The sequence below is a fragment of the Catharus ustulatus genome, chromosome 14 (genome assembly GCF_009819885.2).
Source record: "Catharus ustulatus isolate bCatUst1 chromosome 14, bCatUst1.pri.v2, whole genome shotgun sequence".
Classification (NCBI taxonomy): Eukaryota; Metazoa; Chordata; class Aves; order Passeriformes; family Turdidae; genus Catharus; species Catharus ustulatus.
In genome coordinates this window covers 289,704-307,044 of record NC_046234.1, presented here as the reverse complement: position 1 = coordinate 307,044, position 17,341 = coordinate 289,704, and the positions used below count along the sequence as shown (strand labels likewise).

The window sequence follows — 17,341 nt, the reverse complement described above, 5'->3', positions numbered from 1 at the left end:
TTCTCTTGCATATCCCCGAGCCCGGGGCACCTGCCACGAGTCTCAACGTGCCCAGCACCCACAGCCCCTAGGTTTGGTGCGTTCCACCCGTGCTTGTCTCGGCTCCGGGCAAGGCGGCTTCCAGATTCCCAGCAGTGCAGCCAGGCCCTTCCTGGCTTTTCGTCCCATCCGGGGGCTTTCATACCCCTTCTCCTGCCCCGTCTCCGGAGCTACGCGGGCTGCCCGCGCCGCTCCTTCGGGGAGCAATGCTGCGGGCAATGCCAGCCCCCGAGCCACCCCCGGAGAGCGCAGAGCGGGGCGCTGTCCCCACCGGGACCGGGACTGGCACCGGGGCCCTTCACCACCCAACGTCACCCCATGTTACAATCCGACAACTTCTCCCGGGCCCAGGCGGGCGGCGGAGAGCGGCTGCTCGGGGCGGGGCAGTGGGCGGGCGGAGCGGGGCTGGGCCGGGGCGGAACCGGGGCGGGCAGAACGGGACCGGGGCGGGGCCGGGGTGGGGTCGGAGCGAGACGGGGGCGGAGCGAGGGCGGGGCGCGTGACACCGGGGCGGGGCCGGGGAGGACCGGGACCGGGGCGGGGCCAGGGCCCGAGCGGAACGGGACCGGGGCGGGGCGGAGCGGGGGCGGAGCGGGGCCGGGGCAGAACGGGGCTGGGGCGGGGCCAGGACCCGGGCGGAACGGGGCCGGGGCGGGGCCGGGGCCGGGGCGGGCGGGGGCCGCTCGCGGCGCTCGGCACCGGGCGCGTCCTGCAGCCGCTCGCTCTCCGCGGCCCCGGGAGCGGCCCCGGCGCTGCCGCCGTGGCCAGGCGCGGGGACACCCGGGATGTCCTCGTCGCCCGCGGAGGAGTGCCGGTCGCCCGTGGGGCTGGACTGCTGCAGCTGCTGCCTGGACCTGGCCAACCGGAGCGGGCTGGAGGAGGGGGCCGGGGGCGAGAACAACAACCCGGGCAGCCCCACCGTGAGCAGCTTCCGGCAGCTGCGGGAGCAGCTGGTCCGACAGAACCTCAACACCGACAAGTTAAGCTCCATCATGCGCCAGGACTCGCTGGAGCCCGTCGTGCGGGACCCCTGCTACCTCTTCAACCAGGGCATCTGCAACAGGAACATCGACCAGACCCTGCTCTCCATCCTCCTCCTCTTCCACAGGTGGGTGTCACCGCCGGGAGCTGCCGGGGGCTCGGAGCTGGCAGCGCTGTGGGGCTGGCAAGAGAGAGGGACCCGTGTGACCGCGGGGCTCGGGGGTGTCAGCGGCGGTGGGATCCGGGTGGGGAGAGGCCGCGTCTGGCACGGAGTCCATGCGTGGTGCCAGCCCACCCCTGGGTGCGGGTCCGGGTGGATCTGCTCTGCCGTGCCCGCCTTGTGGTGCCCTGTGTCTGCTGGGCAGTGACAACAGCCCCCAGCTGTGTGTCTTGGCCGCTGGGCTCTGTGCTCATCTCCCTGGCTACCTCTGTGCACACAGACAGTGCCCACGGGGGCATGGACAGTGTCCAGCGACAGACAGAGACAGCATCGGCCCCATCCTGCGTGGAGTGCACAGCAGGTTCCTTGGGAAGCAGCTATGCTGCCTCGAAAGCCATCTTGAGCGTCACTGAGAGCCTAGGTAGGGATCCCGAGAGTCCCAGTGTCAGCTCCTGCCCTTTCGGCAGCTCCCCTGGCTCTCCCCAGAGTGGACACGGGTTTGGCCCGGAGTGGTGCTTCCCGTCCCTGGAAAGTGGCTCTGCCCTGCCCCGAGCTGATCTCGGGCTGCTCTGCGCAGGCTCCCTGTGCCCCCACAGCCGAGCGTGCTGGGGGCTGCTCCTATCCATTCCCTGGACTGGTAGGACTGCTTCCCCCTGCTCTGCTCCCTGCTGTAGTAGCGAGGACAGACGAGACTGAACAGGAGGTGCCAGGGGCCACCACTCTGCGGGCTCCCCAGCCCTGAGGAAGTGAACCCCAGAGGCGAGAAGTGGACAGAACTGTCTCAGGTCCTGCAGTGGCGCTGTGTGGGACTGGCTCTGGTGGCAGAGAGAGCTGGTGACACCCTGTGGGGGAGCAGCCTGTACGGGGGCCAGCAGGTCTGGGTCTCCCCGATTCGGCCTGGGAGAGCCGAGCTGGGCCAGCAGTGCCGCAGGTACCCGAGGCCGCCAGTGTGTTCAGCGGGTGGGACACATCCAGCACCCCGAGAGGAGCTGTGGCCCATCCGCGCCTCAGGTACAGGTGTGTGCCCGCTGGCACGGCAGGCAGGAGCAGGCAGCGGCTCTGGGGATTGCTGCTCTGCCGTGGGTGGAGAACGCGTTCAGAGCCACCTCACCGCGCCCTCGCCGCCCTGCACGCACACGCACCGTGGGCGTGCTCCGCGCTGTGCGGGCGAGTGGGCTCACACGTGGCTGCCCCACGCGTGAGCCACCCCGGCGCTAGCCCGCCTCCTCGCCCAGCAGCGTCTGACGCCGGGAGGCTGCTGCTGGAGCCGGCCCTGGCGGAGACTCTTCCTGCACTTACATAACGCCGAACTGCCGCTCAGGTGGGAAGGGAGGAGCCGGGACCGCCGCCAAGGCGCCGGTACCTGGCCCGTACGGGAGCAGTGAACCTGCCCCGTTGAGAAGGAACGGGAGAGGTTCTCCTGCTCCCCGGGAGGCTACAGCAAGTTGGCACCGTGGGTGAAGGGGGAAGCGAGACGCTGTCCCCAGCGCGAGCTGCCAGGGCTGGGGTCAGAGCCAAGCGCCTGGGCTGCTGGCTGGGGCAGTCAGTGACTGCCTGCGGGCCAGAGGCCACTGATTGGGGCACAGGGGCTGCTTTTGAGCTCATCCCTGCTGGGGCAGGACCTGTGGCGCTCCTGCTGAGGTAGGGAGTGAGCAGAGATGCCAAGAGACAAGGATTTCTCCCTGTCAGTGTCCCTCAGCACTCCTTGCTGCCTGTGTTCCATGCCCTGCTGTGTGATGTGTCCCAAGAGCTGCACACGTTGTGTTTGTGGTGCAAAGCTTTGTGCCTCTGTCATACCAGTGTCGAGACACCTCGGTCTGGAGGCTGCCTGGGTGATCCCTGTCACCCCTAGGTGGCACAGCATGGGGGAGCCGGGTGCACGGCCCCGGGCACTGCAGCCAGGTGTGCCCACACCTGTGTTTGCAGTTGTTTTGCTCCAGGCTGAACTTTCTCCTTCTGGGTAATGAGCCAACACATCCAAGAGGACATAGCATACACAGCGGAGGATTGTGGGTGCCAGAGGAACACCCCGATAACATGGCTGATAAGAGCACCCTGCTGCTGGCACCAGGGAACCTAAACTATTTGGTGCCCACTGTTTTGGCTGATGTACTCCTGCAGCAACACAGGACAAGGGGACAGTTGTGTGGATACACATCCAGGACAGCACAGATCCCCAGATTCTAAACCCAGAGTTGAATCTCACAATTCAGGACAGGGACACAATTCAGTCAGGGTCAAATCAGTGCTGGGCTTCTCCGGCAACACGCATTTCAGCATGTCCAACGTGTCTCTGGGGGTTTATCTGTCTGGGTGATTCCTGCTAGGCTCTCCATATCCTTTGCTCACAACAGGGATGTTGTTAGGGATGCACAAGGAAGGCATGCTCTGGACCAGATGCCTCCAGGGCTCCTGCAGAAAGCACTACTGTTCCAGGAGTGCACAGAATCCTGTGCAGAAAGAGCTTCTCCCCACCATGTCCAGGGCATCACAAACTGCTTCCAAGGGAAGTCTCAACAGTGCCAAGGGACCAAGCTCACGTGGAAGCACCAGTTACAAGGAGGACAGCCACCACCACCCTGGCTAGGCACACCTTCTCCCTGCAGGTGCCAGTGAAGTGGGCAGGAAGGTCTTTGCCATCCCAACATTATCCCAGAGCCAGAAACAAGCCCAACTGAGGGTGGGCCAGGGAGAGCAGGCCCATGAGCACGTGGCACCTTTCTCTGGGGGGCTGAGGAGAGCCCGTGGTGTGGGAGGAGGTGGGCACTGCAGGGGGAGCAGCACCCTGGGTGTGTGCTAGGATGTGATCCAAGCAGGACTTGCCTGGCTCTGGGTGGGGAGAGGAGGTACCTGCCAGCCTGCTTGCCCACATCGGCCAGCCACTCCTGACGAGCCTCTCCTGGGCACCCCCTGGCAGCCTGGCCAGCCTGTGCCCACTCTGCTCCAGGCTGTGAGGCAACACCTCTGCATAGCCAGATCATCTGCAGGCACTGCCAGACCTGCTGCTCCATCCAACAGCGTGGGCAGTCACCCATCCTTTGGTCTGAGCCATGAAAGAAGCTGGGGCCGCTTTCTCCTAGACCTGGGAGTCACAGGGAGGTAGGGAAGCTCTGTCTGAGGGGCTGGGGGAAGCAGGAATTCGGGCAAAGCAGGAGAGCAGTGCCTTTCCTGCTATAAGGTCAGGCCAGCAAGCAAGAGCTGCCAGGACAGCAGTAGCAGGGTGGCATTTGTGTCACAGCACCACTTGTTCCTGTCTGTTGGGTGTCACTTTGCAGCAGCAATGCAGGAGGAGAGGAGCCAGGGCATAAAGGGCATCCCGGGGTGGCAGGGCCAGGACAAGCATTCCAGCTGGTCGAGTGGGCTGGAGCAACAAGGACACATTGATGGGGAGAGGGGCCGTGGGTGAGCGTGAGAGAGATGTGGGTGTGGGACCGAGCTGTCCTGCTCTCCTTCTGCTGGCCCTGGGACAAGCTCTGCCATGGAGGGGGCCAGGACAGTCTCCCTGCCCTCCAGGACCATGCACCAGGGCTTGCTTTGCTTTGCTCCCACAAGACAGAGCTGACCTGTGGCCTGCAGTGTTGGTTGCAAGCCCTGCACGCTACTGAGATGCTAGGGGGATTTTGTTTCAGGGGCAGGAGTGACTGGTACTGCTGGGAAGTGCTGACCTTGGTGTACCCAAATCCTCCCACCCTCGGGAGGGTGTCAGGCAGGCAGCTCAGCCTGCTATGTCTCCATCACTGCCATCCCAACACCCTGGGACCCCCACCCCATGACCCAGCAGACTTGGGGCCCACCACACCATGCACCGTGCCTGCTCCTGCCTGCTCCTGCAAGACCCAGCTCCCTCCGGAAGGATATTCCCAACATTCTCTGAAGCCCAGGAGAACCCTGCTCAGCCCCTCCAGCCCCTTGGAGGAAACCATTTGCCCCTGACCACAAGGCTGTGGCCATGGGGACTGGCACAGCTGAGCCAGTCTGGTGATGCCAATGTCAGCTTCTCAGGAGCCTGGCATCTTGGTTCTCTGGGGATTCTTCAGCACTGCCCATCTGCTAGGGCAGGCACTTGGCTCTCACAGCAGAAGTAGGTGTCTAAAGGTCAGGCGGGGATGGCAGCATGGCCCTATGGGGAAAGGCCGGCCAGGATTTTTATTGGCTTTGAACTGTAAAGATGAGGAAGAGGTTGGAGCTGAAAGAGACTGCAGGGGTCTGCCCTGATCCCAGTATCACCCACCTCTCTCCAGCATCACATTTTCCCTTCCTGGTGAGACATGGCCTGATCCTGGACGGGCTCTGCTGGGACCTGACATAACCTCCTTGGCCCAGCACAAAGAGGGTTAAAGCTGATTCTGTACTTTGTGGGAGCACCGTGACCTGCATGTGACCAAAGGGCTTGGAAAGGCTTGGGATCTATGTTGTCAGAGCCTGGCAGCTGTATGTGCGTGTGCCCAGGGGATGTGACCGTGCATGGGTCTGTGTGCTCTATGTGAGCTGCCAAGGCCAGTGAGGCTCCAGGTGGATTCTGCCCTTGGGAGGCACTAAGACCCTGTTGGTAGAGGGCAGAGAATCACAGAACCCGTTAGGTTGGGAAAGACTTCTGAGATCATCATGTCCAACTTTACCCCAGGGTGTGTTTTGGGGGAAGAGGGCTGGGGAGGCGAGAGAGGCCACAACCCGTTGCGATGCTTTGCGAATGAGCTCTGAGTTATATTTATCCAGGTGCTGAACATGGCTGGCTTTGGGACAGGAGATCATCCTCTGTCTGTGTGCTGAGTTACATATATATATATAACTGTATCTGTTTGTGGGGGCTTTTGCTGCAGAACAACTCTGGTGGCGAGAAGAAACTCTGGGCCCTCCAGACTCCAGGATCAGGGTGGGATCCAGTCCTTATCACCCCTACCTGCAATTCCCTGGGGATGGCAGCCCTGACCAGATTGGCAGAGGGTGGCAGATGCCATGGGGCAGGACAGGACATTTCCATGTCCTTAAGTGAGACCATCACCATGATATGCCTGTGAAAAGGAGCAGGACTGCTCTGGTGGTTCAGAGCCAGGGCAGGGATGGTCTCAGGTTGTCCCCAAGGGCTGGCACGGGAGAGGTGAGGGCTGGCTGCTGAGAGCCACGGCAGCACCACAGGTACATGTCCCGCCAGCAGCCGATTGTCTTTCATGTTGTTATTGTTCTGAAATGTCAGTGACGGCAGGGTTTCAGCGAAGGTCCCTGATTTGAAATGCCCGGGATTCCTTGCAAAGGCCAGCCGGGGTATTAATATCATCTGTGCCGAAGCCGTGTGCCCTACATGTCCTTGCCTGACCTCCTATGGGTGCTGGCTCCTGTGCCAGCCCAGCACAGCTCCCCTGCTCCAGCCACTGGTCAGGTCCGTCCAGGCTCTGCGCCCCACGGGCTCCAGCTGCCCCCCGATATTGTGGGATGTGGCTGCCGGGCCTCCCCCAAGCGCTGGGCCAGGCAGGAGAGCACCAGGCTCCAGCACCTGCGGAAGGGGCAGTTGAAGGGCTTGGCGGGTTCCACAAACAGGGCTTATTGTGGGCTGGAAGAGCAGATCTGGGCAGCGCGGGGTGTGCTGCAGGCTCTCGCAGCTCCCCTGCTCCGTCCTCATTACATAACGAGCTGCTCCCAATTAGCGAGCGGGCACTCCCGCACGCCGCAGGGCAGCTGCTGCCAGCGCCCAGCGGGGCTCCGGGGCGCCCGCTCCTGCCTGGAAAGTGGCCTGGGACTGTGTCTGGAGGATGCCAGAGGCCCTGCTCTGGGGTTCCTCTGGGGCTGGGGATCCCTGCACAGCTCAGGGGCTGGGGGAGGCAGAGCCCAGGCTGGCCGGGCAGAACTAGGCTGGCAGCCCCCTGCCCGCTGCTGTGGGGTGAGGGGCACTGTGCAGTCCTGGTGCTGCAGCAGGTCCCTTCAATATTGCAGCCAACTCTGCTCTATCCCCCCATCCCAAAACTGGACCAGAAAAGGGCAGGCAGGATCTGGGGCTGACCCAGCTGTGCAGGATGACACAGGGAGGGAAGCAGCAGGGACAGTTGTGGAGCTTGGAGCCAGGCAGGAGCGCCGGGCAGGGCACAGGGGTGATAACACCGAGTTCAATGACAGGACTCCAGCTCCGGCCCATGGGTGTGAAACACTTCGCTCCGCAGTCAGATTTGTGGATCAAAGCTCTGCCAAGGGTTCAGCCTGCCATCCTCCCTGGGGCGAGGCATCCCTGGTCCATGGGAGCAGGTAGCATGGTGGGGTTAGCTGCACTGCCCCAGCAGCCAGGCACGATGCTCAGAGGAAGCTGCAGGATTTTCACTGGGCTGTGCCATACCTGGCACTCTCACCTCAGCGTGTGGCAGCTGTGGGACCCTTTGTGGGGAGCAGTGAGGTGCGAGGGTGCCCCAAAGACCCTGGCAGGGCAGCCACCGGGTTGCCTGCACGGGGTTGGCAGAGCATGGGGCTGGTGTTAATAAACACCAGCAAGGTGGGATGTTTGGCCACATGATCCAGGGCTGCTAACAGCCCAAAGAGCCAGTTTTCCTATTCCTCTCCTATGCCAGCATTCCTGAGGAAGCTGTAGCTCTGGGGGCTTCCAAATGGTGACAAGGGCTTGGCTGGAGCTGGGTCCTCTCTGACCTCCCCTCCTCACACTACTGCTGCTGCCAGGGGCACAGGAGGAAGAAGAGGGTCTGGTGACACAGTTAAAGAAAAATTGCAGCTCTCAGCAGGCTGGCTCGAGGGTGTGCACTCGCATGCTAGAAAAAAACAGAACTGGGAGTACAGCCAAGTACCTTTATCAGAGGAAGCAGTCAGCCCCACAGCTGGACACGGGAGCCTACCAGGGCTCCCTCCACCACCCCACACTGCCTGACAGGCTGGAGGAGTCTCCACACCACAATCGTTGCCCATGCCTGCTACCTGGCAGGGAGGGTCACCTGTGTCCCCTGCCCATGGCCACAGAGCTCACTCTGCTTCCACAGGGCATGAAGGGAAGGGGGACATGTTCCCTGCCAGCCTTCCCAGGGGTAGGTTCCCCTCTGGCCTTCCCTCACTGAAACTCGCACTGGGACCAGGCAAGTCCAGCAGCACCAGCTCTGCAGGCAAGGGGTACATCCCTACTTCAGCACATCCAGGTGTGCCCAGGAGTAGTTACTGCTGTTCTGGAGCAGCACATGCCCTGCATTGGGGGTTTTATGACTCCTCCAAGGCTCTGATGGGGGTGACCTGGGTCACCATGTCACAGGACTCCTGGTTGCCTGGGGCTTCTGCATGTCCCACGCAGCTCCTGGAGGGCAGCAGCTGAGCTGGGGGCAGTGCCAGGCCTCAGGAGCAGCTCAGCCAGGGAATCTCCAGGAAGAGGAAACCAAGATCTGAACAACTAGTGTGCTCTGGCCATGCTAGACCCACAGCCCTTGGGGCTGGCACAGCAGCCCCACACCAGTGCCATAGAGCAGGCAGCTGCTGTTCAGGATCCTGGGACTGGCATGGCAGATGGCTCAGCTGCCTGTTTGCCCTTGGGCAGCCCCTGGCATTACCTTTCCTTTCCAGAACCAGGATAGAGCTGCTGGACAAGACCTGGAGCTGCTCAGCTGTGTCCCACACCCAGCCCTTCCTGCCACAGGCTCCCCCAGGCCCCAACCATCCCCATTGTCCCCAGGCACAGCTCCCTCTGTTCCTGTAGGGCTTGACTAGGCTGCTGCTGGCATCCCCAGTCCCTTGGCTGGTATGCCACAGTTGCAGGATTTGGGGCTGTGGCAGACAGAGTTTTCTTAGCTGTGTGTTTGCAAGCAGTAGCTTTTCCTCTCACACTCTGTTGTGACCCTTGGAGCAGATCTGGCTCTGCAGAGCAGCCTGGGCAGCCTTGGCTCTGCGCCTTTCCCAGTTTGCTCTCCAATGTCTCTGAGGCCAAGCTATAAATATTTCCCACGCCTCAGACCCTCTGAAGGGCCTTCCTCCCATTGAGCTGAGTCCTTGGGAGAAAGCAAGCCAGGAAAACTGCCACAGGGCCATGAGCACAGCCTGGAGCAGGGCAGCAAGGGCTGCTACTGAAGCCCCACTACCCCTCTGGCTCCATCAGCCACTACCAGAACAGGAGCATCCTTTGGTGGTGGGACACTGCAGGGCTTGGAACAGCTCTGACACACAGGGCTCAGCACAAAGGCATGTCTTGTCCCCAGGGCTGTGGGGAACGGGCATGTCCCCTGACGCACAGCACTGTGCAGGGGTGGGATGCTAGGCACAGAGATAATCCCCTCATCCTGCTCCCTGTCACCCCTTGCTCCAGCCTGGCCGAGCCCTGTGCTGGCTGCAGAGCTGCAAGTGCCATTGCTGAGGAGGAGGTTGTCACCTAATGTCACCCAGTGGGAAGCTGGCGTCCTCTGGGCTGAGGCACAGGCTGCATAAAGGCTGAGGGACTGCTGGCAGCTTTGGAGTGTCCTGCAGGGCACTACTGGGGTGATACCATCACTGGCTGGTGTCACCACCTCTCCTCATGGCTCGATGACAACTGCGGGTGCTTTTTTCCCCAGAGAGCACAACAATTAGTGTCACAATTATCCTGTATTGCGCTGTTACCAAAATAACCACAGGCACAAGCTGGGCCCAGCCCAATGAACCTGCTGTCACTATGTGGGGATGCAGGAGCTGCACGCTGCTGCCTCGGGGATGCAGTTCCCACCCTGGCCCCCCTTGCCCAGCCTGCCCCAAGTGCTCTGGTGCCACAGGGCAGCTGTGAGTCCATGGCCCTGCTCTTTAGGAACAGCAAGGAGATGTGTTGCCCATCCTGCTCTGCCTGGAGGAACAGGAGCAGGTGGTGAGAGAGGAGGCAGCTGCCAGCAGCCTGGCAAGGCCGGGGCTGTGGGGTGCAGCAGGACCTTGCTGCTGTGGGGGTATTGAGGCAGCTCAGAGGGGCTCCTGGGGAGAGCTGGCACAAAGCAGGATCCAGCAGAGCTGGGAGCTGCTGCTCCCACTGTGGAGGTGCCAGCAGGGTTGCAGGTGACACCTGAGGGCTGGGGGTGCCCTCTTGCTGTGCAGGGGCACACAGAGCTGCCCTGTGCTGGGCTGTGTGACACAGGTGTGCAGGCAGGACTGTGTCCCACAGGAGTACAGGCAGAGCTGTGTCACACAGGTGTGCAGGCAGGACTGTGTCACACAGGGGTACAGGCAGGGCTGTGTCACACAGGAGTGCAGATGTTAGGGCAGTATGTGCAGGGGGTGAGGGGGCACTTGTGCATCTGCACACAGAACAGCAGCATTTGTTTGGTACACAAAGTGTGTGTCACAGGGTCACAGAGGCATCCAGGTCAGATTATCAGCTCCATTACTGAACTAACATGCACGTGTGTGCGAGCAATATGCACATGGATGTGCAGGGTGTGCCTCTGTGAGCAGAGCACACACTCCTGTGGGCTGCAGACACACGTGTGCGTCCATGCATGTGTGGGTGTGCTGTGTGTGCACGCACATGTGCAGGCAGGGCTTGCCTGTAGGGGCTGCAGGGTGGTTGTGTGTGCCCTGTGACACCTTCAGGAGCCCCACGGGAGGGGGCTGCAGCCCCTGCCCTGCCTGACCTTCCCTGGCCACCGGCTGCCCAGGGATCCCTCATTTGCTGGATGCCAGGAAAGAAACTTCTGCTTCTTCATCCCCCCAGAGCATCCCTCGCTGGTGCTTCTCCAAGGCTGACAGCATCCTGCCCAGCCAGAGTGAGGAGCCCGTGGCCGAGCAGTGGTGTGGGCACAGCTGGGTGCAAGGACCCAGGAGGACTTCAGGGAAATCAGTGTCTTACTCTGGTTTATTTTTGCAATAGTTCCAGCTCCGTGGGAAAAATATTGGAGGTGGCAGAGCTGAAGCAATCTCCCCCCAGACATTTTCCAGCTTCACTCCAGCAGCTACAGAAATATGTGGTCTTCATTCGGTGCCTGAGTGCTGCATCAGAAGGGTACCAGGCAGGGACCAGAAACCTCAAGCTGTGAGACAAGGACCTAGCCAGGCTCTGGGCTGCTGGTTCTGGAGCCCTTGGTCCCTGCCACTAATGATTTAGGGCTTCCTTTGGGAGGGAGGCTGAGCCAGGACTGGAGGACCATATGACAGGCAGTGGGAAAACAGGCACAGCTGTCAGGGCTGGGGCAGGCTGCAGCCCACCCACCCCATCTTCCTGCTGCTGACACCTCTCTGCAGAAGACAGGAGGTGGCACAACCGTGGGAGAAAATTCTCTCCCTATCTCTCCTGTCTTTTCCACAGTGAAACCAGCATGCTTCATGAGCTGTAGTGGCAAACTCAGCCAAGGGACCCCTGGTGTGGGTGGTCTGGACTTGTTCCAGCAAGAGGGCAAAGCTGTGTCCCAGGGGCTGCTCCCAAGCCCACCACCAGCCGCTCTGGGGACAACTGCACACAGAGGCCTTTCATCTCCCAGGGAGGGGGGCACCCGCACAGCTCGGGATGGCACACTGGCCATTGGCCTTGAAAGGGCCAATTGAGTGCAGCTGAGGTCATCTCCCAGCATGTTTACCCTGTGGCTGCAGCCCCTGGATGCAGCCACCACCCAGGCTGTCTCTGCCACTGCAGGCTGGGGGGATAGCCACAGACAGAGGCAGCATCGCTGAGGCAGCATCGCTGCTCGGAGCAGAGGGAACGGGACAGGGTCGGGGGGGCATGGCCTTCCAGCCGCCCTACTCCCCGAGCCTCTTCAGGAGGAGGGACTGGTAAGTGAGGCTTGCTGTGGGTGAGGGGGGAGCACAGGCCAGCTTGGAGGTTTGGGGGACAGACGCCTGCCTATTCTCTGCAGTGCCAGCACCCTGCTCTGCCCCAAACTCCAGCTTTGATGGGCTGGAGTAGTGCTGACACACAGGGGGATGTGCATAATCACCCCCACAGGTGGCCCAGATGGGCCCACCAGGGAGAAAATGCTTTCTCACATCCCCACATCGAACCTGCATGTCCCAGTGCACCTGCACATGCTGGGCTGCATTCACAGACAGCACAGCATCCTCACCCTGCCCTGGGATGGGGTTGGGAGTTTTGGAGAGCTGCCTGGCTAGGTCTTTTGCTCAGCAGCAGCTGTGCTGCACTGTGCCTCAGTTTCCCTTTCGGATGGGGAAATCCCACTCTGCTCCCCCTCCCCACTCGAGGAGGAGGCACAGCAGCACACCCACAAGTCAGGGTTCCTTGGCCTCTCCCAGCAGCCAAGTGCCAGGCACATTCAGGACCCCCTGATCAGGGCACTCAGTGTCCTTTGCAGCATCCCTGGGGCACATGTGCCCTGCCAGCACTAACTCTTTTTTGGGTACTGTGCCGTGTGTGGGATCTGCCATCCAGCATCAGCCTCGCCATGCTCAGCAGGGGATGAGCCCCCGGGGGCAGGGGCAGCAGGCAACCACTAAGCAAAGGTCCCCCAGATCCAGAGGACAGAGATGAGTGGGCGGCCAAGGGCAGTGGGGACAGCACCGGGTGGGCAGGGCCACCCCAGCCCCTAGGATCGCACACACGGGTGACTGTCGGGGACAGCGCTGCACAGTCCGGCCCGGCCCTGCAGCAACCGCCCGTGCCCGCGGGGGGGCCCCACTGCGCGGTTATGTAACGGCGGGCGGGGCCGGGCCGGGCCGGGCGCGGTGCGTGTGTGGCACCGCGGGGTTCGGTACCCCTGTTCGGTACCCCCGGACTGTCTGACACCCGGGGTGGGGGGGAGGTGTGAGGGCGTGTGGTTAGTGCTCCCGTGCTTGTTCTGCACCCCGATTTTATCTCTGCATCCTGCCGTTGCTGTTCTGCAGCCTAGGCGTGTTCTGTACCCCGAATTTGTTCTGCACCACGAGGTCATTGTTCTGCACCGTAGATTTCTTGTTCTGCACCCCGGGTTGCCTCTGCAGTCGGGGTTGTTTTGCTCTGTACCCCGAGTTTGTTTTGTACTCTTTGTTCTGCATTCGAGGGCTGTTCTGCACCCCGAGGTTGTTGTTCTGTACCCCGGGTTTGTTCTGCACTCCGGGATTGTTGTTCTGTACCCTGGGTTTGTTCTGCACTCTGCAGTTGTTGTTTTGCAACCTCAGGGCGTGTTCTGTGCCCTGGGTTGGTTCTGCACCCCGGGTTTGCTGTGCGCGCAGGTTTTCGTTTCCCCTCCCGGAGTGTTTTTTTACGCCCGGGTTGTTTTTCCGCTCTCGTTTCTGTTGTTTGTCACTCCTGTTTCTGTTTGTTTTGCACCCTCGTTTCTGTTATGCACCCCGTTTTTTTAGCAACCCGTTTCTGTTTTTCACTCCCGTTTCTGTTTTGCACCCCGGGTTCTATTTCGAATGCCCATGGCTCCCCTTTCCCTCCTGCCTCACCTCACAGTCGCGGGCTCCCTGTGCCACCTGCATCTCCCAGTGCAGAAGGGTTCACCCCTTCTCCCAGCCCCGAGAGGGGGTGGGTGTCCCCCCGCCGAGCCCCCATCCGGGGTGCCCGTGGTGCTGAGGCCTCTGGGCTGTGGGGAGCTGTGCTCGGCATCCCGGGGGGGCCCAGACTCGGCTTGCAACACACGAGGGGTGCGGAGCGAGGGTGTAGATTTGGGAGGTTCATGCGCTGGGACGGCGCCGTGCTGTGGTTTAACTGCAGGGGCTGCAGAAAGGGGCAGTACTGGGGAGCAGTACCGGGGGGTCAATATGCAGTACCAGGGATCAGTGTACTGCAAGGGGGGCAGTACCGTGGTGCACTATTCAATACCGGGGTGCAGTGTACCGCACGGGGGGCAGTACCAGCGGGCAGTACCGGCGCAGCCCCCGATGCGGCGCTGCGAGCAGCAGGCGGTCCCGGCCACGTTCGCCCCTCCCGGCCGGGCGGGCACCGCCGATAAAAGCGGAGGCGGCGCAGAGGCCCCCGCAGTGCGTTCTGCTGCGTCTGTGCGAGTGTTTGTGCGTGCGCCCGCAGCCATGAGCACCGGCATGTACCAGTCCCCCATGGAGGTGGCTGTCTACCAGCTCCACAACTTTTCTATCTCTTTCTTCTCCTCCCTGCTTGGGGGTGATGTGGTCTCCGTGAAGCTCGACAACAGGTAGGGGCAGCCCCGGTGCCCCCGGCATTCGCCGCACAGATCGGGGGGAAGGGGCGCCCCAGTGCTAGGTGGGGGGGGGCGCTGCCAGCCCCATGGGTGAGGTGGAGGGACACTGCTGCTCCGGGAAGGGCACTGCTGTTCCGGGAGCGAAGCACGAACGCGGCCGGTGCCCGAATTCTTGAATTCCCGTGGGGACGGGGATGCCTCGGTGCACCGGCGGGGGCGAGGTGTGGCGGTGCACGGACGCGTGTGCAAGGGAGGTGTTCGGTGCTGACCCTCGACCTCTCCGCTCTCTTCCAGCGCCTCCGGAGCCAGTGTGGTGGCCATCGACAACAAGATCGAGCAGGCGATGGTGAGCTGCCCCCTCTCCCCCGCGCCTTCCACCCGCGGGTTCTGTGCCCGGGGTGGGCTGCCCAGGGCGGGGGTCCCTCAGCCCGCGGGGGTCCGCACTCCTCATCCCACTGCCGAGCACAGCCGCTCTTTGTCTGCGGCCGCTGGAGCTCATTGGCTCCAGGCACTGCGCAGTGCGTAGTGAGCCAGGGGGGGACATGGACGGGGGCTTCAGGGTCTGGGGCTGCCAGAGCCGGATTCCCTGGGTGCTCGGGAACTCCAGCCCCCCAAATCCCAGGGCAGGGGAGGGGGCTGGAGAGTGTTTCTGGATGCAGAGAGGTCGGAGAGATGGCGGCTGAGGGAGCTAACGCTGGATGAGCACCAAGCCCTGGCTGGGGTTCCAAGGTTGGGGTGGGGAGGGATAGTCCTTGGGAAAAGCTTCTGCAGCATTTGGCACTTTCCCCAGCGCTTGAGAACGGGAGGGAGCAACCCTCAGGGTATTACTCTCCATTGATCTGTCTCTTCCACGGCCTTTTGCAGGATCTTGTGAAAAATCATCTAATGTACGCTGTGCGGGAGGAGGTGGAGGTCCTAAAAGAGCAAATCAAGGAACTGTTGGAGAAAAACTCCCAGCTGGAGCGTGAGAACAGCCTCCTGAAGACCCTGGCCAGCCCTGAGCAGCTGGAGAAGTTCCAGTCCCGGCTCCCAGCAGAGGTGCTGTGCCCTGAGGAGCAGAGCTCCGGGGTGGCTGCCCCAGCCCAGTACTCTGGGGGCTCTGCGGTGTAAGGTGGCTCTGTCCTCGGGGTGGGCAGAGCCACAGAACTCTTTCTACTTAATCTCCTGCAAAATCGTTTCCGCCTTCATCTCACACGAAGGACTGCCAGACCCTGGCACTGAGCTGTGCCCTCGGGCAGCCCTGGCCAGCCTGCAGAGCCAGTGGCCATTTCCTTCATGAGGATGCTCTTTTGCAAGGAAGGCAGGGGCAGCTGACCCCCTTCCCATCCCACCGCCCAGCAGGTGCCAGGAGGAGATCTGTGGTACCTGCCCTGGGCTCTGCTGAGGGGCAGAGCTGGGCAGTGCTTGGCACCACGGTGGTGACCCATGGCTGGAGGAGCACACGTCCAGCCCCAGGCTGTGGTTGCATTCTGCAGGGGGGTGTCTCTTTCTGGCAAAGCGTGACACTGGAGGGAGACCGATTTTAGTGAGCGAAGCAGATGTGTCCCACACGCCACCCAGGAGCCTACTGGAGCCTGAGCCAGACTGAGCAGCACCAGGGGTGGCAGCTGCAGCGTAGACTGGCTGAATGCACAGCATGGTGGGGATTACAAGGAAAAAAAGCTTGTTTTGTTAGTTTGGGCATCTTCTGTAGCTATATCTATGAATAAACGTGCACGAGAGGTGTCCCTGAGGCTGTGGGGTGCCCGCTGTGGGTCAGCCATGCCCACCTGAACAGCTGGGGCACTCGAAGGCAGACTGGAATGGTGAGTGCCTGTCAGTGGGCAGCCAACTACAGCAACTGGCACCAAGGAGGGGACAGATTCACTCCTCCCTGGCATCCCACCTGACAGAACCATGCAGCAGCGCTGGGAGGATCTGGACTGACCACTGGGCAGAGCCACAAGGCAGGCTGTGCTCCAACCTACTGGGATGGAGGAGCCAGCCCATGCTCCTGGGCTGCCCTCTGTCTCTGGCCTGTTCTCTGGGATGTGACAGGACATTGCTTTTGATGTCAGAAGCGGCGACTGTTGTGTAAATCTAGACAGAAATGGCAATAAACTTTACTTTTTATATATACCCGTGCCCCAAGCTGTATCTGTGGCTGGGAAGAGGGGGGAGAATGATGGCACTAGGAAAGAGGCTGGGATGGAACTGGTGAGGATACTGGGCTGGTGCTGTTCCCCAGCTGCGAAAATCTGACAGCTCCTCACCTTTGCAAGGGGGTTTAGCTCCCCTTAGATGGCCCTTGCTGAGCCAGTGTGGGTTTTTGGAGATAGGAGCAGGGGCTGGATGTGTGGTAGGGAAAAGTACTGTGAACCTGTGGGTCTCTGTCCCCTGTATCACACCTGTGCAGGGCAGACTTGGGGCCACAAGCAGAAAGGAAGCTCTTCTCAGGCTTTGTGGAGCTGTATGTACCCCCATCTCTGCTCTTCCTCTGGTGTTTTTGTTCTCACAGCTATCATTGATATTTTTGATTTGTTGGTTTATTTTTTTCTTTTTGGGCCATCTCAAAACATGGTATGAAAGTAAGAGGATAGGTCATCTGGATTGAGCAGTGCTGGACAGGGGCAGGGGATGCCCCAACCCTGTTCTAGGGCACAGCCAGCTTTTAATTCAGCCCCATGGGGTATGTAAGGGAGGGCAAAAAAACCCCAAACCCTTCATCTCTGGGGCTGCTACAGGTTCAAGCCTGTAGGTGTTTGTGCAGGGCCCCAGGCTGGGAGGATGTTTGAAGGCAGGTGCAGTATCCTCCCCAGGGTTTCTAGGGATATACCTCCTGGGCCATCCAGAGCTATCCTTGGACTGGCAGTGCCTGGGGCCAGGGGAGCAGTGGTGGCCATGGCCCATGCTGTGGCAGCCCAGCTTCACACGGTTTCATGTCTCTGTTCGGGCGAGGCAGCTCAGCCCCAGCCCTGTGTGAGTCACGGTGGAGCTGGGGGTGGTTGGCACCCTGGAAACACCGGGTAAACAGCAAAACACAGGCCACAGGGGCTTGAAATCATTGTTGGGTGGCTTTCTCATCTCTGTCCTGTCTGTCCCAACATGGTGACCCCACAGCAGCCTTGTGCAGGCAGCCCTGCAAGTGCTCTAGTGCAAGGGCACATGT

At 61.4% G+C, this 17,341-nt stretch overlaps 1 protein-coding gene across 2 annotated transcripts; it reads left to right on the top strand.

Moving 5' to 3' along the window:
- The first annotated feature begins 774 nt into the window (after window positions 1–774).
- On the top strand, window positions 775–16,311 carry TSC22D3 (TSC22 domain family member 3). Of its 2 annotated transcripts, none has more exons than XM_033072481.2 (3): window positions 775–1,147; window positions 14,488–14,539; window positions 15,058–16,311. In XM_033072481.2, the coding sequence occupies exons 1-3, from the start codon at window positions 825–827 to the stop codon at window positions 15,301–15,303; spliced, it is 621 nt and encodes a 206-aa protein (XP_032928372.1). In that variant the 5' UTR covers window positions 775–824; the 3' UTR covers window positions 15,304–16,311. The 2 variants fall into 2 exon arrangements, with proteins under 2 accessions (XP_032928372.1, XP_032928371.1); XM_033072480.2 differs by lacking the exon at window positions 775–1,147 and adding an exon at window positions 13,979–14,187.
- The last annotated feature ends 1,030 nt before the right edge of the window (window positions 16,312–17,341 follow it).